General features: G+C 36.4%; 1 protein-coding gene across 1 annotated transcript; it reads right to left on the bottom strand.

The window, feature by feature from the left end:
- Positions 1-866: 866 nt before the first annotated feature.
- LOC135684350 (4'-phosphopantetheine phosphatase) lies at positions 867-22,751 on the bottom strand. The gene is made up of 22 exons (XM_065199884.2): positions 22,603-22,751; positions 20,568-20,715; positions 20,044-20,186; positions 19,429-19,582; positions 18,921-18,972; positions 18,299-18,494; positions 17,821-17,913; positions 17,123-17,182; positions 16,332-16,437; positions 14,714-14,781; positions 13,347-13,466; positions 12,822-12,903; positions 12,134-12,237; positions 11,332-11,487; positions 10,663-10,863; positions 9,092-9,243; positions 6,905-6,957; positions 6,159-6,313; positions 5,456-5,556; positions 3,932-4,000; positions 3,011-3,079; positions 867-2,165 (listed from the first exon to the last, which is right to left on the bottom strand). The coding sequence occupies exons 2-22, from the start codon at positions 20,704-20,706 to the stop codon at positions 1,988-1,990; spliced, it is 2,451 nt and encodes an 816-aa protein (XP_065055956.1). The 5' UTR covers positions 20,707-20,715; positions 22,603-22,751; the 3' UTR covers positions 867-1,987.
- Positions 22,752-23,099: the final 348 nt, after the last annotated feature.

Genomic DNA, 23,099 nt, shown 5'->3' on the forward strand with positions numbered 1-23,099 from the left:
CAAAGGAAATTGAAAATAAGTTCCGGCTTAGTGAAAGTCTGAGTTATCCGGGGTACGATTTAGAAAAAGTCACAGTTATCCTGGGTACAAGTTGTCCAGGGGTTCAACTTTTGTTTAAGCCGAGAATTCCAAAAGCGTGACACTGAGTATACTTCGTAGAAAAATTACGCAGCTATTCAAATTTTCAGCCAATATTAATAAATCATATCAGTCTTACTCCTGTCATTGTGATGTTTTGCATTAGGCAAAAGAACCAAATCGGCCTATTTATCCTTGTCAAAACTAGAAAAATTAAAAAAGTAGTTTCTTGTTAACAAAACTCATAATAGAAGTTACAGCTGATAATAAGCGCTCACTGGGCATTTTATTTTCATTACCCTTTGTGTCAGAGCCTCAGCGAGTCACAGGTAGTCAGAGCGTGGAATAGGAATTGCAAAGAAGAATGGGAAAGAAAGAAAAGGCTTTCCTTAACCACGCTCCTTCGTGATTCCTCTCTCCCGCTCTTACTCCCAAAACGTCGCGGAGGCTCCGATACGCAGGGTAGGTTGTCATTCAGCTCTAAGTGAACATATATTTCAAAATATGACGGTACTCAAAACAAAAAGCGAGCCCTGATGTGGCTGCACGGCGTGCAAATATGAACTTATTCTAGGTATTGAGCAGGAAGCCTTTAAAAGGATTTTCGAGTAAGTGGGTTTTATTACATGCTCGTTGGATAAAACTCAAAAACTAAATGCCGAGAGCATAGACGAAAGCATGCGGCAAAGAAAACTCCTTACTTAACTATGCCGCAAATCATTTCTGCTTTACCAGTTTTTCAGTAATATAGCGCCGGTTGAACAAGCTTGTAGTGAAATAAGAAAATGAGTTGAACTGAAAATCTTCGGCAAATTATGGCTTAAAACATCTATTAACAACACCATTTACTATCACAATTTAATAAAAATATCAATAACACATTCATTCCAAACAATGTAATGGAAAACTATTAAGCTATATAGATCTGTACTACAGTAGATGCTTTGAAAAGAGTACTCAAGTACTCAATCAGTCTGGAGTACTCAATCACTGAATACAATTGAAAGAAATGCAAATAAAGTGAAGTGGCTACTATTGTGCATATGTAACTAGGAGCAGTTGGGGGACCACATACTGCAATGACATACTGCATGAGCCTAGGGCATTAAAAGATCTCCATCTTTGGTTTCAATCGCCGCGCCAGTGTACTGAATTATAGCTTAGACATCCTGATTCCATTTTGTTATAGCCTCGTTTTGATTAGAGACCACGTTTTTTGTGATAGTTATAGTTTTTTGTTGATCGATATAGCTTGCACTCGCACAAATGTTTTTCTCTATCGTTAAGATATTATCCGAATGTGTTGATTAGGATATTTTACGAAACCAGCAAACAATCTCTCTCTTTCCTGGAAGATGCCCACTAATTGTAATTAGGATTTTACAAAAAGAGCTCTTCGAGACGTCAAGTCGAGCTGCAATAAAACAGCAATGATTCTAGAGATATGACAAAACTTCAATTGGTGTAATTCAGAGTTTAGATTAAAAAAGAATCATTACACCATATTCTATAACAAATATTATATACTCAGATATACCTTGGAATTTCACGTTTTGGTGCTTACTGTTTAAATTCAGTAAGAATTACGGTATGCATTTCCAGATGTTTGACATTATTGTGTGAGATGCTCTATTCGGGGGTCTCTAACCGGAACTTAGTCAGGCAAACCCAGGTACTAATGGTCCTACCATTGCATAACCACTAACTGGCAGAGGAATAAGTAAGAAATGAATGCAAGAATGTACATAATTTGAACTTGCCATCAGGAATAAAGGGGCGTAATAAACAATAGGAATTGAAGATGGATGGTTTGTTGCAAAATATATTTACAAACAGATCACAAAGGATATAAAAAGGTTAGTTAAGGCCTTCGCGGGTCGAACTACGAACGATAGCAAAATGTCAACAATCATTTTCGGTTTTGCGTCGATGTTTCAGTCGGTGCTTCAAACTCGTTACCTAACCTGAACTTGAACATAATATCGAAAGTCTTTCCTCCAAATTTCAAGGCCAGCCATGGGTTTTTCAAAACAGCAAGTTTGATCATATCGCATGAAAATCGAGCTGAATAATTTGTGTGGATGCTCCTGAAAAGAGAAAAACATTTCTGTTATGGCCGCATAAGAGAATTTGACGGACAACATCTGTGGCCACCAGCAGATGCGAAGTTATCAGAACTGGAACGGCATGATGTTATAAGGCAAAAATGGGCGCCAACCATCATGATGAAGTAGATGAAGAAGATGTTAAAATGATAACAGTTGAAGAAGAAGATACATACAGCAATGGGTATTATCTTATCTTGACTATCTTCAAGATAATGCTTTATGTTATGGAAGCAACTGTAGCTTGCAAAACAATATTTCGAGAATTTAAACCATCCTTGTATACAAATACGATGCGTGTTACTCAGCTTTCATGGTGAAATATCTCTGCGTAATTATCATATGGAAAGCGTTTTTTAAAATCTATCTTGAATCAATTTCAACATAGAAAATGAAAATTAAGCTTTCGAAACGAATTTTCAAGAAAGGATAGTTACGTAGTGCCTTATAGTATGTTTATAGAACATAAATCTTCCTAATAACAGTCTTAAGTTTAACCACCGAGAATGGATCTTTACAAAGTAGGGTCGTGTGACATGTTTATCATGCAGTGTCATGATGTATGCTCTGTAACAAGAGACATTCACCATGTCCTGAAAGAAGCATGCTTATTACGTAGACTGTTGAGATATGTTAGATAAGCAGCACTGTGTAGCATCTAGCTATTCTGCAGACACTTAAGCGGGGATTAAGCTACCCAGAGTTCGCAGGACTAACACAAATCTATCAATGGTGTTCAGAAGAAGGTGGTATAGTGAATTAGCTAAGCTTTGAGGTATGTTGGTACGGCAGGGTCTTGAGGTATGTCTATCATCATCCAAACATACCTCCCCATTCCTTCTAGGACGATCAGATCGGCTTTCCTCATTTCTTCGGCCAATGAGGCGTCTATTCGTCTAAAGGGAAAAAAATATAATTCTCATACTTTAAGTGATCTTAGTTGCAACAGCGACATCAAAAGTTTCCTGCGTAAAAATAACTTTTAAAGCTGAGAATGAAATATTTATGATGTGAATATCCTGCAGATTGTAGCAGACATTCCGCAAGGTATAACACGTCAGAATAGTTTTCTGAAGAAAACAAAAGAACGCAAAGAATGGGGGGATAGGATAAAACCGACGTAAGAAACCAAACTGCCCCGCAAAGAGAAAAGCCTCCTCGATCTTGTAGATAATTGGCAGAGCCCGGTCGTCTTTTCATCAGCATCCGATATACATACAAACAAAAAAGCCGCTATTGTGTAGACAAAAGGAGTTCGTTTTCTCTCTTGGGCTCCAGTGATAAATTTTCTTTAGGCACGCAGCACTGATTGGACAACTATGCCGGTCATATGCTCGTGTGCTCTGATTGGCCGATCCAAAACTGGGTATATTTTTTTCCACTCGCTCTTTCAGAACCTTACTCTGACGTGTTATTCTCTGTGAACTGTCGGGTGAAAAAGCTTTCAGTTAGCTGTAAATCTTTGCTTTTTTCAAAGACATTGGTTAAGATTAGCAAAAAATATCACGATACTAAGTTTATTAATGCTTCAAAGAATGACATGATACCAAATTCAATAATGAGCTTTTTCTAGCAACTGATTCAAATAAATAAGCTGACCTGGAACTGAAATTTAAATAGAAAAATGGAAAAGCAATTTTCGAGTATGCCGGCATGAAAAAAGAACAACAAACAACATAATCTTTACTTAATCATAGGATGTAGTGGGGTATATTTTCTAAGTAGTATATTCTGAAAACTGCACTGACCTCAGGTCGATACATGGTGACCCTTCACCAGTTTCCATGACAACAAGTTGCTGAGTGGATAATGCATTCCTGTATTGAAAATGCAATAAAAGGTAACAACAGTTCAATTAGCACAAATCTCACCACAATTTTAGTAGCACTATAAATCCTATGCGTTATCTATATGACGTTCTTGGGGACATTTTTGCTGTCTGGAATGCCTTTAATGCGCAGAAACTCGTTCTTCTCGACAGCGAAAAAGGTATCCTGTATACTAGCCATGTAACAAATATTTCTAACAGCGACCTCTATAGTTCTTTATTGTGATGAAAGATTAACCGAAAATCAAAAAAAGCTAATTTGGAGCTTACACAGAGGTATAATGAAGCGACTGGACATTTCCTATGGATAATATTGGCAACTAAATTTCTGTGAAATATCAACTTTCCCTCTCGGAATCACGCTATCCTCGAGTCTCTAAGACTGCTCATTTTTCTTACAGCTATTAGAGAATATGCTAGACTTTTTCATCGGAAATGCTTGGCGCTATCATGGGCCTAATGGCAGAGGCAACTTCGCGATATGTTGTGTCACTTCACACAAAATAGAAAATCAAAAATGATTATCTTGGTTCTCCAACACCTAACTGTGACTTTAGAGATTATTATTTAAATTTGTCATGCTGCGTTGAACAAAACCTGCTACAAATCTTTTCGAATAGGTTCTACTATAAATGATCGTTCGATAAATGCCTCTCCATTTCAAACAAGAATTCAACTGATAAACACCGCATACAAAAAAGCGGCGTTATATCAGAAAAACTGCATCCAGATAAATTCATGAAGAGTCATTGCAATCTTTTTGTTTGGGGTGAGCAGAAGTGAAGCAATGACAAGCCTTGCTTTTTGTAACTTTGAACTCGATAGAAAATCTATGTTATTTTTTTCAATAATAAATTATGTCCGTCTCTAATTGATGGGACGGTGTACGAATAAAAAAGATATATCACCGATCATGCTACGGTTTGAGGATCATTGGATGATGACGTAGATCGAGCTGTAAAATTGGTCAAGCCATATCGTGACGTAACTTGGCGTCATGATCACTATCTAACGGTACTATCCGTCGGTCGCGAGTCACTTTTTCAACGATATTTTTCCGTGGATTCATTAGTCTGGTACGACTGTGTACCATAGATCAGTATGCACTTTAGGTCTTTCACTGCCTGGGGAAGTCGAGAAAAGGTTTGAGGAGCCTATATTCACGCCAAAAACAGAAAATAGGGTTGTCTTGTGGGGGAGGGAGGACGAGAGGGGGATCAATTTTATTCAAGTGAAGGACCGGAACCTAAAAGCTAATTTTAAAACAACTGGTAACTCATTTCGATAGTGTTGTGAAAAAATGAGCTGTGGAATAAGAGATCACACGAAAGCTTACATATTTGTGTAGCAATCAAAAATTATGGAATTAGCTTTTGGCACAACGCAGAGGGATGACGGATTTTGCTGCAAAGCATGTACTTTAATGGTTGTTTGAGGTACCTACCTAATCACTGGGCATATTTCCGCAATCCTTTCTGAAACTATAAGTAATTCACTGAATATAACATCATTGATGGCTGGATATGAATTGGCCGCTAAGATGACCTAAGAACAAAGCACGAGACTCCATTCATTAAAACTCTGACGAGGCGTGAAAGAAAAAGAAAAGAGGCGGAAGACGAAATTCGGTGAAAATGAGGATAACCTGAAAAAAGGATGATGAGAAAGAAAAGGTGGAAAAAGACATGAAAAATAGACAACAGAAAAATTGGACGAACAGAAAACGGATGATGAAAAATAGTGTAAAAAAAAGAAAAGGAAAAATAAAGAACAAAATAGATGCTGAGGAATATGAAGTATGAAAAGGGTAAAGCATAAATAGATAACGAGAAATAGATAAAAAAATATGAAAAGAGTTATAAAAATGCTGAAAGGAATGTTAATAGCGATGCGATAATAAGGAAGATGAAAAACTTGAAAGGAAGAGATGATTAGCATATAAGTCATAAATAAATACGTATATCTTTGAAAAGTAGAGGAAGACTTTGGTTCTGTTACAAGTATTCACTTAGTATCTTCTAGAAACAGTTTTATAGGTACTTGTTTAAGATAGATTGGATTGCCTGAGCACGCTATGGCTTGTTCTCTATAGCCAATCAACGGCCCTTTCAGCAGAAAACTTAACTGAGAATGACTGTGATACGTACCTTGGTTCCTTTTTGCAGAAGCTCCCGCGCAAAAGGGAAGACTCCAAGTACTATGTCACCACCACTATTATCCACAAATATGACTGCCAGCTTATACGGAGGCCCTTCACAGCGCTGTAGCCAAGCATCCAAATCATCACAAAGCCAGGGTCTTTCTGCAAGAGAGAGTCAAAGAAGAGATTATTGAAAGAAACTACACCTTTCCTGAAGGCCTAGATTGGCCTAAACAGCTGTCATATGATCACGAAAAACCAGCACTTTGATTGAGCTCAAAACAGCTGCTCCCTAAAACACTTCTTAATGTTTACAACAGTGTGTTCAGGTGGTAAACATATGTATACCCCTTTGTAACTTTATAATGAGCTCGATTTCCAGTTCCTTTGCTTTTCCCTTCTTTTCATTTTTCTATCCTCTTTTATTTTCCATTCTTTCTTTTTCCTTTCAACTACCATACATCTCTACTCTCTTTCCTCTTCCTTCTTTACCTCAATTCTCCTTCGTTTATTTTCCTTAATATTGCTCTTCTCCCTTCGTTTTACGTCACCATTCTCTTCCCTTCGGCTACATCCCCTTTCCCTTACTCCTCTTTCTTTCCTTGCCCTTGTCTCTGCACTCTTTCAGAAAACACTGCTATGAGACATCCATGCCACGTGATAACCAGTACCTATATTCATGTCGATGAATTCAGCATAAGTAACGTGGAACAGCAAAAAGTTATGAATAAAAAAGATAATTATATGACTTACTTTGCAACTTCTTTTTTGCATCTTCAAATGTAAACGTACCGTTCTTGATGCATCTGTAAAAAAGAGTGGGTTTAGGCATAGGTGTAATATATTTTCGAAACACAAATGATTCTTTCCCAGAATTCTCAAAACAACAGACCTGACAGTGACAAGAATCATGAAATCAACTCAACCACTCCCAGTGTGATTGGCGCAAAACTTTCTGAGATGTAATAATCAAGAATAGCATTAATACAAAGGGGAAAGAAATAAAGATGTCCTACTTAAAAGCTAATATTTAAAAAATATCGATGAAGGGTTTTCTTGTCCCTCAATAGCAAAGGACAGTGCAAAAAGAAGGTTGTTTTCCATATATTCCACTTGCGATTGAGACTTGAATCAAACATTCAAAAGACACTACATGGCGGTTCTTTTGAACACAGCCTAAAATGCAACTCATAGCGAATACTCTTATGAAAGCATGCTGCGGGCTAACAAGCCAGTTATATGCTGTGGGAAAATTCGCATCATATCCCGGCTAGTTTTTTATAAATACCAAATTACTCTTAACGGCTCTGCGTAATCCATAAGGTTTCAACAAGAAAAACAAATAAGTAGAATTCAATTTGCTTTGATCAGTTTTCAATTGAAAAGAGCACTGCAAAGCTGACAGCACAATTCATATAGCCGTAATAATTTGTGCAATGAGGACGCAACGTTTTGAGACAGGTCGCAAAGATACGTTAAACATTTAAACTTGTGTGACTTAAAAAATAAAACTACAAGTATGAAAATAGAAGACTGGAATCGTAAAATAAGAGATTCGTGGTGCGGATACTAATGGAGTCGCTATTTCTATATCAACTTCCAAATTCCTTCTAAAAAGTCCACCAGAACAATGTTTCAAAAATTCAAAAATTATTTTGTTTCAATGCATTAAAAATTGTTTCAAAAGTAATTAGCCTGTATCAATAAATTGGCGAGTAAAATATTGCCAATTCTGTCACTGAATACTGATAAAGCAATTTTAAAGAAACATTCTGAAAAATAGTGGCACCGTAAATTTCTCGACAGGAGGCGTTGCCTTTAAAGGAGGGGGAGTGGCTGAAATTTCTTCCAAATTCAAGGCTTGCAAATAAGTTTGATTTGTTGAGCTTCCAAAGGGGAACTAGCATGCTCTGAAGGGGGCTCTAGCCTCTGTTTCCCCCCCCCCCCCAGCGCAATTTATCAACATCAAAGGGTACGAGTAACTAGGGTCAACGTGAGTCAATTGAGGCATTCGCACTGTAAAGGGTGTCACTTTCTAAGCAGATACAAATTGTACCGATTGGGTAGACAGGCATTATAGGTGACTACTTGCAATATTTGACAACTATTAGACCTATAATATGTAGCAGAACATAAGTGATTCCTTTGATGTGAACAAGTTTTTCGTTAGATGGTCGCCAAAAAGTTCCCTTATACTTAGGAACCACGATGCGGTGGTCAGATTTGTAGTGTTAATCGTAGTATAATTAATTACCAACGATCTAAATAGATTTAATCTAGCTAGCTTTTGGTTTCGGGTGGTTATTGACTCAATTTGGAAACTCTCAAAGGCATCTTGCTTAACTAAAGGATCCGCATCTTCAAAATGGTCGCTGTCAGTAGTTTATTAGGCCTTGTCCGAACGATGCCGGAACTTTTATAAACGCAATAATTTTTATCCATATTCAAATAAATCTGCGTCCACACCATGAGCGTTTTCAAAAATATCTCCGTCCACACGGCAACGGAAAACCAAATGTGAACGCTTAAAATTCGGCTGTGAACATGGACAAATCATTTTCAATTAAAAAGAACATGAAAACGGCGTTTTCAAACATTCCCACTTCTTGACCGAAAACGACGGCTACATGTGGACGGAAGGTGCAAACGGATAGAAATAATTTCGCTTTCAAAAATATCCGTCATTTTGTGGACGGATACCAAGAGATTCATCCAGTAACAGATCGGGCAGCATCTTATACGGGAATCTCTCGAAATTCATTTTCGAAGAATTATTAAATTTCTACGGATGAACGAAAGTTTTATTTAAAATACATAAATTCTGCGACAGTGCCTCTTCGATTTCACAAAAGCAGGTAATGACGTCATTCTACATAGAGAACAACTGCTTATTGAGATAATCGTTGATTGTTGGCTAAGAAAAGACTCAAAACCACTTACTTTACGACCTCGCCTGCACCCCAGTCAAAGAAATTGCCAGCTAAAAGCCCGGTGATCAGTTCTACCTGCTTTTCCGCGTTCGGTAATTGATCGAGCTGTTTTATTCGGCTTTCAAAAAGGCAGACAGCAGCTTCATTTTCCTCTTGTTTTATCTAGCAAAAAGAAGCAAAGCTTAAGTTTGATGCATTTTTTATATCCAGGGTAACATTCAACAAGAAGTTTCATTGCTTCAAACAAGTTTCAAATGCAAAGAGAAACTCAACTAAGATTATTGAGAAATAAATCAACCAAAGGTGAAAATAGATTTAACTAGTATCAAAAGAGTTCAAATCTTCAAAATCGATTAATTTTAGGATATGTCGAAGCAAATTTTCTGAGGCAGTTTAAAATTTCAAGATTTAGGCCGTTAAAATATTTTGATCATGATGAGTGTTATTCTTAAAGAGCGAAAATGATTAAAAGAAGAAAGTGCGATTACTCTTGGAGTAAAACAAACTCAACATTTATATTCATTCTAATTTTACCGTAATTTTGCTATCCATGGAAGCCTTTTAAATAGAAAACCTCTTTGCTAATGCCATGCTAGAGACTTTCAAACAAATACAAAAATTATCTTATATCTAGCATACTTAAAATTAAGAAATGCCGTCAAAGTAGTTGACTTTCTTCTTTGAGTGCCTAAATTAGTCCAGAGTTTGGCGCGTATAAAAGACAGTTTTGTTCCACTGTCGATTTTAATACGGTTAATCTAGGATTGAAACCCTTAACTGATTTAGGACTGACCTCTGTACTCATCAGACAATAAACTTAAGAGTTATCGAAATCGATAAACAAAACCTACCTACAGGAACATCACCTTTAAAGGAAATGAAAACGATACCTTGCGACTCAAAATCATTATTAACAGTGGATCCCTGAAGAGCCAAAATGGCTCATATTATAACTACATCAAATAGGCTGTCGGTGACCAATTTTGCCACACAAAATGCCAATTATCCTATTTCAACAAATACCACATTAGATACTGTTTGCGAACAGCGAATTTTATTAAACTGCACGGTCATAAAACGTGCATACAAATTGTCTTTCTCTCCATGCTTCAGAAAAGACAGAAATGCGTAGCAATTGTAGCCAAAGAGAGAGATGAAAAAACATTCCGTTATTTGGCTAATGAGGATTCGATTGGCTTTATTGTGCTATTTCTGTTAGCTCTAGAACCTCATACCTTTTTGCCTTTAGATGCATTTAAAAACAAAGTGATACGAAAAAGAATCTAAAAAGTCCAGGACTCTATGCATTCCCCTTTGTAGTAAGTCATCTCCCTTGGTGACGAGAAGCTAAACTAGCAACAAACCACCAGCCAACGACAGCATCCAGCTTATCCGTGATTATTCAGCTGCAGCTTAATTAGACAAAATAGAATTAGATGAGTACCACTAATAAATATCCAAAACAACATCGTCGAACATTCTGCTGCGCAAGCCCCTAGCAAGATACGCAGCAACATTCATTCAGAAAGCTGGATATTTCAAAACAAAACATAATTTCAATGCAATGAAACTTCCACGCACCTGTAAATACGGATCGTAAAAACCAAATGATACGAGGAACTGCTCTCTTGTGTCAAGTAACGTCCTTACAAAAAGTCCGCCAAATCTGTATGGTTGACTGCGGAGAATCTTAATGCGGTGAAGAAACTGGTCTCTGAATTTCTCTCCTCTTTCTCTCGCATCTTCCCTCCCAGATTGACTTTGTACAGCTTGATCTACAAACTAGACGGAAAACATAAGGGTCAACTTTCAGAACAATAAAATTTTATTTTGAGCATTTGGTTTTTAAAGGCAAGGTCTGAGATAAATATTTTCGAAAATAAATCATAATTAGGACAAGCAATCTAAATATATTAAAGAAAATTTCAAAATTTGTAGTTGTGTTTTGGGAAATAACCTTAAGGAAACGATCGTCTAGTTAAGATTTTTCCACACTCATTTGGAAATTTGAAAACCAAAACTAAAAATCTTAAAGGCAAAGTTTTGAAAAAGGAAATTAAAATAACCTGTATCTAATTAATAACCCCAATATGTTTTAATTGGCTAGAAAAGACAAAAACCTGACAATGGAAAAGATTAAACGTTGACAAATCATGAAGCGTTAGAAGCATTGAAAGCTTGATACACTTGAACGGGGAGTCCTTACATGTGAAATAACAAAAAATCAGTAAAAATTGAAGGAAAGCTCACCACATCTATGCCCTGCTCAAAGCAGTTCAACCAATAATCCCTCGCCTTCTCATCGGCAACAAGATCCTCTAAGTCTGGTTTGTATTTATCAGGGTTCAGCAACAAAGGGCAAGATACGAGTGCGTTGCTTAATTGGTCCAATTCCAATACATCAAACTACGAGACAAATGACAATCATCTTAGGTCTCAACAGAAAGAAACGGCATTAATGGAAATTCATTCAATGGCGTTCATTTTTGAAGATCACTGGTTAGTTTTTAACAAGAAATCATCCTAAAAAGTATTTACAATTATATTGCTATAAAAGGCAAAGATGACACTGGCCAAAATTGTTCTGGGTACTATTCTAAAAAGCAGCTGATCCGGGTTAACATTTTTAAGTAATTCATCAGGTGTCATTTAAGGATGTGTTCTTGAATGTGGCACAAATTTGTGGATAAGTATTTTGTGGGTAGCTGGACTTTTCAAAACTGAAAAATGAGCTTTTAGATTTGACTAGGTACATATATTTCTTGTCTTGCAACTTTTCTCTTTGTTAGCCTATTCAGTAAATTATAGTAAGAAATTTTTGTCATGTTGTGTTTGTATATCAATTTCTCAATTTCAATTCAGGTGTTGTATAATGAATTTTTAGTTGTACATTGATTTATTTTTCTATGAAGTTAAAACAGAAACTGATTCATACAACCAAATACCACCTAAAGTAAACTTTAAGTAAGCAAGAAGCAAGGATAGAGCCCTTGACTGTGGCTGTAACGAGCAATCAAAGACTCTTCGTATCTAAATCAAAGGAACGACGTACCACATCTAACGAATCTTCTTCTCCTTTACCATTACCAGCAGACAGGCCGGAACTTCCGGCGTAGTTTTCACCCCATGAAACAAGCCCATTGTTCAATGTCAATGCTGCGAAGAAACACAGTTCTCAGATATTGAATAGGAGAGTCCTTGAACTCTTTAAACATAACAACACTCTCAATAATTGACTGAAAATGGCTTATCAGAAGAAAGCCCCGTATGCCGGGGCAAAATATTAGCCTTCACTCTTTTTACGTATTGCGGTGTTTCTTATTTGCTACATTTCCATCCAATTTTCGCCGCAAGAACTCCTTGGAATCCGTCGAGCAGACTGCTATCGTGAACTTTTCTTTATTCACAAAATCAATATAAATCGAGCACGATTTTGCAGACTGACAATTATTTGATGGTGTGTTGAAACCCCAAAAAAACACTAGACAGCACCTTTAGCTAGAATATATCCTTAGACTATAAGCCGGAAAATTGATAAAATTACTGTACTTTCAATCATTCAATCTTCGTCAAGCAACTTCTAAGGATCGTGTTTCCAAGAAACTTAATTAGAATCGAAAAATGTGGCAATCAAAAGCATCACAATGGAAATAAAAATACGAATAAATCAAAACATAAACAAAAGTGTTTTTAATTCACTAATTTAGAATAAAGTGTAATACAGATTCCGTAGGACTAACCATTTTCCATCGCCCCAGTAACAAATGCACCAACCGCACCTAGGTAGCCTTCGTGTCTCAGAAATAAAGCTTTCTGTCCGCCCTGTCAAGCAACGACAAGTTAGTATCATTTCATATTCACTGTTAAGCTTACTGAAGCTATATGTATGACGTATACATCACTAGCTCACGGTATATAATAAATGACGATCCGCAGTACATAGAATGCGGTACTCACTATTCAACAGTTAGGCATGGAAAATACAAAATCGAAACAAGAAGGTTTACTAAGCGTCCAAGTTAAACAAACACCTATCCTGTGATCTACCGGTGGTTTATCTGTCGTATACGGAAAACAACTTAGTTTGACAGTACAGAACACAGAAAGATCGCAAGGCTAACTATTATTAGAAGCAGCGACATATTTTTGGAATATTGAGCATTAGAAAACTTTGCATTAGGTTTGTCTAATAAGAATTATCATTGGAGGTAAATAAGAAATCTAAATTTAGAGATCACGTGAATAAAAATGTAAAAAAATTTCACCTTGGAGAAGAAGTTGACAGCAAAACTAATAGAGTGCATTGTCAGTGGATGACCTCTGATGAAATATCCACCGAAGAAAATTCTTTTAAGGCCATAAATCTGAGCATATAGAGATGATATCTGAAAAAGATTTTGTGACTTCAATTTTAGTTCTGTTCTACCACTAACTATACCAAAAGGTGTAGATTAAAGATTAACTATACCAAGTCTTGAACATACAAGATATTTTCTGTTCTGGTTAGCGCATTGCACCTGATTGGCGCATTACACTTAACTTGCAGCAGTTTTACCAAAGGTGAGCATTATATTTTGCTACCTTTAAACAGTGGAATCCCGCTATAACGAATTCTGTAGAGACCAAGAACTAAGTTCGTTATAGCGGGAGTACATTTTACGGAGGCTGGTTACAAAGGGAGAATTCCAAGGAACCAAATATTCCCTTCGTAATAGCGAGAAGCTCGCTATGAGCGGGCTTCGCAAAATCCGGATTATATTGTATTGAAAAAATTTGAAATCTTAAGCCAGAACAAAAAAAATTGAAGTCACTTCCCTGCAAAGATATTATAATTACAAAAACCCGTATGGGACATAGATATGGATTTCATGTAATGGCAACGGGATCACAGCACTTGAAATCTTATTATTTCGTATTCACATTCAATTTGCAAACATGATAAACTCTTCAGCTTTGTAATAAAATACTACGAATCAACCTGATATACTAAAGCACTATTCGCTTCGAAACCATACAGAACACCTCCGGATAATGGCCAAAAAATAAGAGGAAATATGCGACTCTGGTGCGAGTCGATGTAACGGAAGAGGAAGAATGACGGTTGATTGATTGGTAGACCAAATGCAGTGAAGAATTACTGAAAGAGGGCTGGAGGAAATTTTTAAACATTGCAAAGAACGTGATCCCTCTCACGTGATCAAAAAAAAATTCTAAAATGGCAGATTTTGACATCATGAGATTTAGAGTGTGCTTATTTGCAAAATAGGACGTTCTCAAAAAATAAGAACTTCAGGTAGGCTCTTCCGATCCTCCGTGAAAATCACAAAATTAGATATTACAGCAATATATCTAAAAAGTGTTAAGATGAGACCAAAGTCGTCCTGTTCTGTTAAATTTCATGTTTCAGCTAAAATTCCGAAACAAACGAACTTTAAAAAGGGAACAAAACATATCTTGTCGTTATGATGTGAACAAAAAAGAGTCCTTTATTGATTATAAACCAGTACGTAACCATTCCTTCCATCTGTTCCCGGGAGAATGGGCAATTCACGGAGCTTAGATTATGCAACACAAGACCGGATGCTTACATCTAGTGGCCCAGATATTTTTGAACAAAAATTCAAATGAATACCTGGCCTATGTCATTGCAAATCATATGTAGTAGGCTCTTCACAAGGTCACCAGAGTCATAAGCACTTCCTATAAAAGAAGTGAAATATTTAAATTAAGCAATAGAGCATACAGAGTACAGGCTTCCCTAGCTCTTTGCGTTCTCCAAGAAGAAGTTTTTTCTTCTGCCAGATTGGCCTTTTTCAGATCAAATTTCCCAATTTGGGCCTTTTTCATAATTAAATTGCCTGGAAAATTGGTTTTTGGCCTACCACTTAAATTTTTCCTTTTGGCCTCTTTCAACAGAAATTTTAAATTGAAAGAGTGATAACTACATTAATGGAGTAATTAGTAGTTTATTACAGTGTGCTACCCGAATGTCAAATATTATCGCCTATCCTAACTATTAACAATCAAAAAGTAAGTTTCTTATTTGAGTTGAGAAATCATTCAAAAGACAAATGCGTAGAAATAAAAACAGGGCCAGCGCAATGTATTTTCGAGAATTTTTTGTATTTTGTCTTTTTAAGAGCATTTTGGCCCGAGTTGTCTGGCCTTCTTTTGTAAACCCAATCTGGCAACCCTGGTCTGTGTCAAAGACAGTCCGTCTTCGCTTAAGTTCATGGTCCTAACATACAGATTCTTCAAAAATTCCTCGTTGGTTTTCAAAAACAAATTAGTGGGACGATATTTACTTATTAGCATGATGTTCAATGCAATGCAATGCGAAAGCCTATATGGGCTCATGAAGGAGAAGATAAACATGGTAAAGCTTAATCTGCTTTGACAATAGGTAGAGTCGACGTGCCATCAAATTGCTATACCTATCCGCTTTAAAATGATTTCTAGTTCATATTGAAGGTGGGGTTCTGTCCTTCAAGAGAGTTCAAGAGTTTATTAGAAATCGCTAATAAAATATTTTAGGGCTGAGAGATACCGTACATCCTCGAATTAAAGCCCCCTTCTTATTAGAGTTGCGAAAAGAGTCAGAAATATAATGAGCACCCCCAAAATGAGCCACCCTCTGGCCCCTAGATAAGGTTGAGGTTAAAGGGAAACAGCCACGAAGTTTAATAATTTTCAACATAAAATAAGGCACTTTACCTGCGCATATATTTTCAAATGTAAACAAAAACTACGAGTGTTTGAAAGCGGGATTAAATAAGGATAGCACATCACTGCTGCTCTAATGTATTTCCCATCAGTGATTATAATTGCTTTGTCACTCAACAGCTGTATACGAAATAGAACATTCTGGACAAATCTTGATCAAAGAAAAGACTAAAATTTATGCAAATGGATATCTAAAATTAGTACTATATGCGCAGCGCAGGCGTAAACAAAAGGAAGGAGGTGCTAGGAAGTGAATGTTGATCCGATGAATCGCTGGCAAGAAAGAGAGAGTTGGTGTGTTGTTTCGGAAAACACGCACATGAACAACTGAAATGCTAGGGTTGACGCGGAACTGTAAATTAAGCCTTCAAAGTAACGAATGGGCCTAGTATAAAAATCAACATTAGTTACAAAATCGTAACCAAATGTTGTGGTTCGCGTATTGCGTCTGGTTCAAGATACAGGTGGATTGTGAACCATAATTTTTGGAGCAGAATCTACCAGCTGTAAATAAAAAATGAGCAGACCTTTTTTGTCCTCGCGAGACGTTCTAGCTGCTTTTCCAAAACTGCTAGCAGGAACATCCCCTGGGAGACCAAGTAAGGAATAATCACCACCATAAATATCTTTGACCTGCGAAAAGACACTGCTGTAACAGGAAGGAAACTGATTGCAGGACTCGTGGGGTTTGCATTGGGTAAAATGTGGAACGTTGGAATATCTTACGTTCGTCGTCAATATGTATGGGTCGGTTGTAAGGCTATTTTTAGCGAGGAACAGGGTGTGCATCTCTTCTCAATTGTGCACCTCAGGTATGTAAGTGTTTTCCATATAGAATAGAGTGCAATTTGAAATACAGACCTATCTTTACAAAAGCTCAATGAGTGAAAACAGAATTAAAATCTAGAGCAGAACTTTCAATCTACATGAAAGTTTTTGCCTGCCAAACGAAAAAAAGAGAGTTTATATCGAGATTTCAAAACGTCCATGCTTTTTATAGCAGCAGCAATATACACCCGGTTTCTCTATAAACCAATTGAACTCTAGGTCTCGTTTTGGAAATTTCTTTGTACGACTTTGTTAAGCTCAGATTTGGCTTTATCGCCATAAATATAGGCCGGATACATTTTTCATATTGTTTGTGCTTGTATTTTAGGCTTTACGGAGAACGAAGTTTGAAAACTTGTAAATCTGAGGTCAAAAATTATGTACAAAAGAATTTTAAAGAATTTTTCAAAATGAGACTATAATCTGAATTGGTGTATTCTCGCTGAATTCAAATACGTATTCGGATTTTTAAGCTCTTGAAAATACTCACCAGCATATCGACATTTTTGTGCTGACCATTCGTTGCAAGTTGCAGCAATTCGTCAAAGCCCTGTAGCAAAAATTATACTTAGGCCCTTGCAATGTTCAATGTTGACCCACATTTAAACCTTCTAACATCGAAAACAGTTAAACGAAACCTTTCAAAAAGTCACCTCAAGCAGAAGACTGCATTTTAAGCATGGATTAACAGTTCTAGAATTTTCTTATTTGTTGGAATTTATTTTGTGGGATTGGAATGACTATGCAGTGAAACATCATTGATTGGAGAGAAAAGATAAGATCGCACCAGATCGGATAGTATCAGACAGAACTCCAGACAATTTTACTGTCTTTTGATGACAAAGTATTTAATTGATTCAAGGAAAGTATCTATAGCAAAATGACTTATACATCGTAACAGAGGCAAAGTGTTTGAGAACTGATAGTTATGGAGTAGCAAAGAACTCGCAACATCTGCTGGTCACAAAAGGAGCTTGCCGTTGAAAATAAACCCCATCAACATATCATCAGTATGATTTTTAAATTCGTCATATAATGAAAACGTCAAGACATAGACATACACTTGGAATGCTGTAGAGCCTTCCTTTTAGTTAGGATAATATTTAATAATTGCAAGATAAAAAAATTATGCAGAAATGCCAATAAGTTTAAGAGTCAAGCAACAATGATACATAAAATATAATTTACCTTTGCATCAGTCAGAAGTGAACCCAGTCCCCAAAATGTCCCGCCACCTGTGCTTGTCCCTCCGATTCGTTCGTATTGACTTTCACTGTCTACCTTTTTACATAAGACAAAGAGATGTCATAAATTGCTATTCATTTTCTGGAAAAATGAGACCCAAGGTGGGAAGGGGAGTGCCAGTGGGTCTGTAGGTACAGAGATATATGTTATAGTTATTGTTTTTGGTCTTATTTGCAGCGAATAATGTCTTATAGATTGTGCCTACTAGGCTTACAGAATAAGAGGGTGCTTCGTTGTAAAGGCAGATTAAGACGAAGACCTGAATGGAAATGACTTAAATGATTTTCTTGAAATTGATCCCCTGTTTGTTCCTTAGATCTACTTCAAAGTCAAATGGTGATGACTTAATGGTTCTAAATATAGACATCTTTGCAATGATTAGTTGCATCGTAAGAATCGGCATTACATTTGAATTCCTTACCTTAAGAATACTGACTCCAGACCCAATGTTTACCAATAAATACGGAAATAAGCTACGAGAGTCGACATTTTGGAAATTGTATCTCGGTTTCTTCAAATCATCGCCTCTTTGAAACGTAAAACATTCGTTCGGAATGTTTTTCAGCAAAAAGTTGCAACCTTTAATCAAACACTCCATTTCATCAAGCTTGTCGACCCTAGAGCAAGGGACAAGAAAATACTAAAAGAAATATACGGTATCCGGAAATATCTCAAATAAAGAATCCGGAATTTAGAACGTGTATATAGATTGTTGAAGATGAAGTCCTGTACTGGACTCGGACAAAAAAAGCACTGCGGAGGATGCCGAATGTAATTCAAGTATCTTGAAGCAGCGCAGAATTTTTTAGATAGTTTGTAGAGGTCTGCGGCAGCTAAAAACTTAGGTGCAAATGGTTTCATAGACTTGTTACTCAAAGTAGGAAAGGTTGTTAGAAAATGATTTCGATTCCGAGAGGGTAAGGTTAATAGAAAATTTTGTCAACATTAAACCCAATTTAATGACTGTCGGTAGAGTATGGTTTCTAAAACGGTTTTATCCTTTTAAAGCCATCTTGAAATAAGACTAAATGAATAAAACTTACTTCACTCCAAGCTTAGATGATAACAGGTTCGTGTATTTGTAAGCTCCGCCACCTAGAAAGAAATAAAAATCAAAATAATTGAATAATTTTTTCCAGAAGTCTGCTTTATCGTTATCTTGAGCTCATAATCGATTCAAATTAGCCTTATAAAGCAGGTAGAGTCTGACTAAGTTTAAAATTGATAGATAACATAAGATAATAAAAGATAACAAAACCTTTCCGAACCAGCATGCAAAATTTTGGAAACTGGCTTTTAAGCAGAACAAGAATCTTTCACTGAAAAGCAATAATCTGAAATACTTTTAAGCAATCTAATTTTACAGAGATCCTGGGATACTTTCACATCTTTTTAAGATTGCAGAGATCATTTTTACTTTTACGATTACAGAACTCAATGTTTGAACCAAAAACGTAAGTAAATTTCAAGCTTACTTCTTCAAAAAATAAACTTATGATCAAGTAAAAACAAATTATAGAATAAAAACTTATTATCATAATCATTTTTTACCAGTGGCCTTCATTGATTTGTCTTCGATTTCGCTCCCATGTTCTAAAATATTCTTTTGGATAAAATCTAAGCAGCTTTCGATTAATTTTGTTTCAAATTTGATAAAGTGCAGCTTTGCACCTCTTTCTTGCTCTTCTTCCACGGTATAGATGGGCTACAAGATGGCAAAACAACAAACTACAATGCCATATAGGCTTCAATAATGATGGGATTGGTTTAATAAGTTACTTTATAGGTTTTAATAAGAGTGAGATTTTATAAATATTCTTTAATATGCGAAGTAATTTTATAAAACTAAGCGCAAGTTTTTGACTGAGCACAATTTTATGTATGAAAACCTAAAAAAAATTAGCCTATATCTATTTACAGTGAGCAAATGTGTGAAGATAAAGAAGTCTAATGGAGGGAGAGAGGGGTAGGTAGGCACTTCTCTTAAGGGTGACCTTCATCTAAGTCTTTTTTGCTCGCACATGTGCTGTTTAATACCTTTAATATTCTGATAATATTTTTTAGCTATATCAATCCCGGGAACTTTCAGGAATAAATCTATTACAAGAGATAAGCTGGTTGTGCCTTCATGGTATAACAAAAGTAGGAAATCATACTCTCTCTCACCTGTTTTCCTGCTTCATTATCAATTGCTACACAATCACTACTGCTTGAGACCTTTGGACCAATGAAAGACCCACTTCTACTGTAATGCCTTGCACGTATTCTGCTAACCTCTGATAAATATGCAACTTTTGCTAACGACCCACCTGTAAATATGTATAATATCAGCATAACTTTACAGAGACTCCATCCTCATTATCCCTCTTTGCAACATACAACAACATACACCAAAAATAATGTTATGTCATGTAATGAAATAGCATCAACACTATCTCAAGGCAAAGGATGGTCTCTACCTCTTTCACAGTTTGTCAAATGCATTTAGGTAAGAAGAGGGTATATTTTCAGCAATCAGTTCAAGTCAAATGTCACAACATCCCTAGAATGATGATTAAGTATAAGCTTTTGGAGGGGTGTTTAATGAATGCCAGGCTGCCAATGCTTAGTCTTGTTTATGGATATGTCTCAACACATCATGAAAAACAATCATTAAAACATCAAAAAAACTTTATCTTTAAACAACATACCAATATCAATGGCAAACTTCTTTGCATTGTGTAAGTTTTTAAAAATTTCCTCGGCAGGCAGCTCTATACTTTTTGCATAAGAATGGCTTGGGCAGTTTTCCTTGTCAAAGTCATTTTCTAGTGACTCTTCCTCATTCATTTTTGTTATCTGAAGAATCAGAGCAGTGTAATGGTAAAGAAAATTAGTGGTCAAAGAAAGCATTAACATTAACAGAAGACCCATTTAACTATCTGCAGTTCAGAGACCATTGACAATAGTACACAGTATGTACTATTGTCAATGGTCTCTGAACTGCAGAGTACAGCAATTTCCAAAGAGATCTTGGGTAAGCAAGAGCAAAATTTCAATTGTGCACTTTGGTTAAGTGTGCACTTCAATTGTGCACAATAGTACACACAACTATCTTAGATCCCAAGAATATCAATTGAGATGGGAATATGAATGAAGTAAGAAAATGTACATGATTGATAGCTATTTTGTTATCAAGCCAATGCAAAATTATGTCGATCCAGAAGAAAATTAAATTCTCCATTTCCCCCTAAGCAATAGGACACACCCATATCACGCCCATATTTCAAAATGCCACACCCTTTGCCAGGTGTGCAGGGACATTTTTAGAAAAAATGTATTGGGTGTGCACCAGGGATGTGGTTGTAAAAGTTTAACAAGGGGGGCTCAATGAAATATCAAAGATTCTTCTTATCATGTAATCTTGCAATTTGAACCTTGTCATGGGGGTTGATGTTTTTCCGATCATTGATTGAGCAGCCAGATACATTGACTGGTAAAGCAGCAGCTGAGATCTGAACCTCAGTACCTTAGGAGTCTCAACATTATTGAATGTGAAATGATAAAATGTTCATATTGCTCAGGGCTTTATTGAAAGCCGCCACCATGGTTGGTTGAGATATGGCATTCTAAGGATGGCCAGAAAATGCATCTAAAACATTTACCACATTGATAAGGTAGATCCTAGGCAATACTAGTAAGCCTTCTTTTCAATAGTTATGACCCATTGTTTTGATTTTGAATTGACACAGTTTCTCTCTTGTTAAAAAATAGAGCAGATTTTGTCAGCTAATGAACCATGCAACTAAAAATGTCATGAAAACTGTTATTCAGGGTCTTAGAAAGTATTCATAGTTTGCAGATATAGAAAATCAATTTCGCAAAAAGAACAACGATAAGAACACCCAAGGCTGAAATTATCCAAAAATAAGAACATTAGGTTTTGGCAAAAGTAATCTTATTCTTAGAAAAAAGAGTGTAGTACATCATATATTAGAAGTAAGAGAGACAGAATCAGCTAATAGCAATCTTTTGTTGATTCAGGCAATAAACCCCATTTCTAAATGCAACAATTAATACCAATTGCCTATAAAAACTTACACTCAGTAGGAAATCATTTAACAATTTTCTATCTGTATATGTCAAACTTTGTGTGCATTTTCATGCATATGAAGCTTGCAATGCATTTAGATCTGTCAGTTGTACCTCTTTTCATTTTCTGATTTAGTCGTCATGGCTAGCCTGTGGTGAAGCAACAATTCTTCACAGTTTTCTTTGTGTTACACGATTCTTTGCTGTATCCAAGCACAAAAGATATGGGGTGCTGAGCCCCCCACTCTCTTTGAAAGTTTTAACAAGGAAACAAGGGGGCTGCGCCCCCTCAGCTTCCCCCACCCCCACCACCACACCCCTGGTGTGCACTTGCTATACCCTGCAGTCTGACTGCCAACTGAGGGATAGTCTGACTGCCAACTGAGGATAAACTCATTTGTAACCTTTCATTCTATGGTGCTCAACCTTAAAATCATTGTACACTATTTCTGCAAAAGCCTATATCAATTCTTGTTCTGCGTATTCGAAATAACCCGATTTCTAAGGTTAGCAACATCTACTTGACAGAGTATCAGCTAGGCCCTACGATACATCACAGTGACACTTATTAGTTGATTGTGATTCAAATCAAATATCTGTATACGTAGACCTGCTCACTCTCAAATTGTATTCTAAATTCCTACTTTACTGTACCTTTGATCGTATACTTAATCTAAGGCTTCGTTGAAATCTTCCAGTTAGTTGTTGTTGACAGCTTTGACTAGGCCCATCAAACGTCTGTTCATTGCGAGGCTGGAACCACGTGGACTGAACAGACCGTGGGACGTTCTGTGGTTTGGTGGCTTACTTCTGCTTTGTCTTTCTTGGAAATGATGCGCCCAATTACTTTTTAACTTATTAAGATCTATTTGGAACTTTAAAGTATGTGAACAAGCGAATCAACTTCAACAATATGCCATTACAGAACTTCCCAATGCAAAGCAAGACCATGACCGCATTAAGAATTTTGAGGCCCTTATCTTGACGTCCGTATTTAAAAAAAACTCTTCAACTCTATTTTAAAAATAACGTTGTTTAAAAGAATATTGAGGCTCAGAATCATAATCATCCAATTTTTATGAATTTTATAAGAATATTGCTCAGCATCAACTCACATATGTTTGTCTTATTTTTCAGCAGTTGCCTACTTT

Source organism: Rhopilema esculentum, chromosome 21 (genome assembly GCF_057945365.1).
Source record: "Rhopilema esculentum isolate cy_ngs chromosome 21, ASM5794536v1, whole genome shotgun sequence".
Taxonomy (NCBI): domain Eukaryota; kingdom Metazoa; phylum Cnidaria; class Scyphozoa; order Rhizostomeae; family Rhizostomatidae; genus Rhopilema; species Rhopilema esculentum.

Coding starts and splice junctions, on each gene's coding strand:
- LOC135684350 (XM_065199884.2), bottom strand. CDS start 20,706: ATGAATGAGGAAGAGTCACTAGAAAATGACTTTGACAAGGAAAACTGC. Junction 5,557..6,158: donor TTCTGCAAAAAGGAACCAAG/GTACGTATCACA, acceptor CTTTGTTCTTAG/GTCATCTTAGCGGCCAATTC. Junction 3,080..3,931: donor TCACCATGTATCGACCTGAG/GTCAGTGCAGTT, acceptor TTTTCCCTTTAG/ACGAATAGACGCCTCATTGG.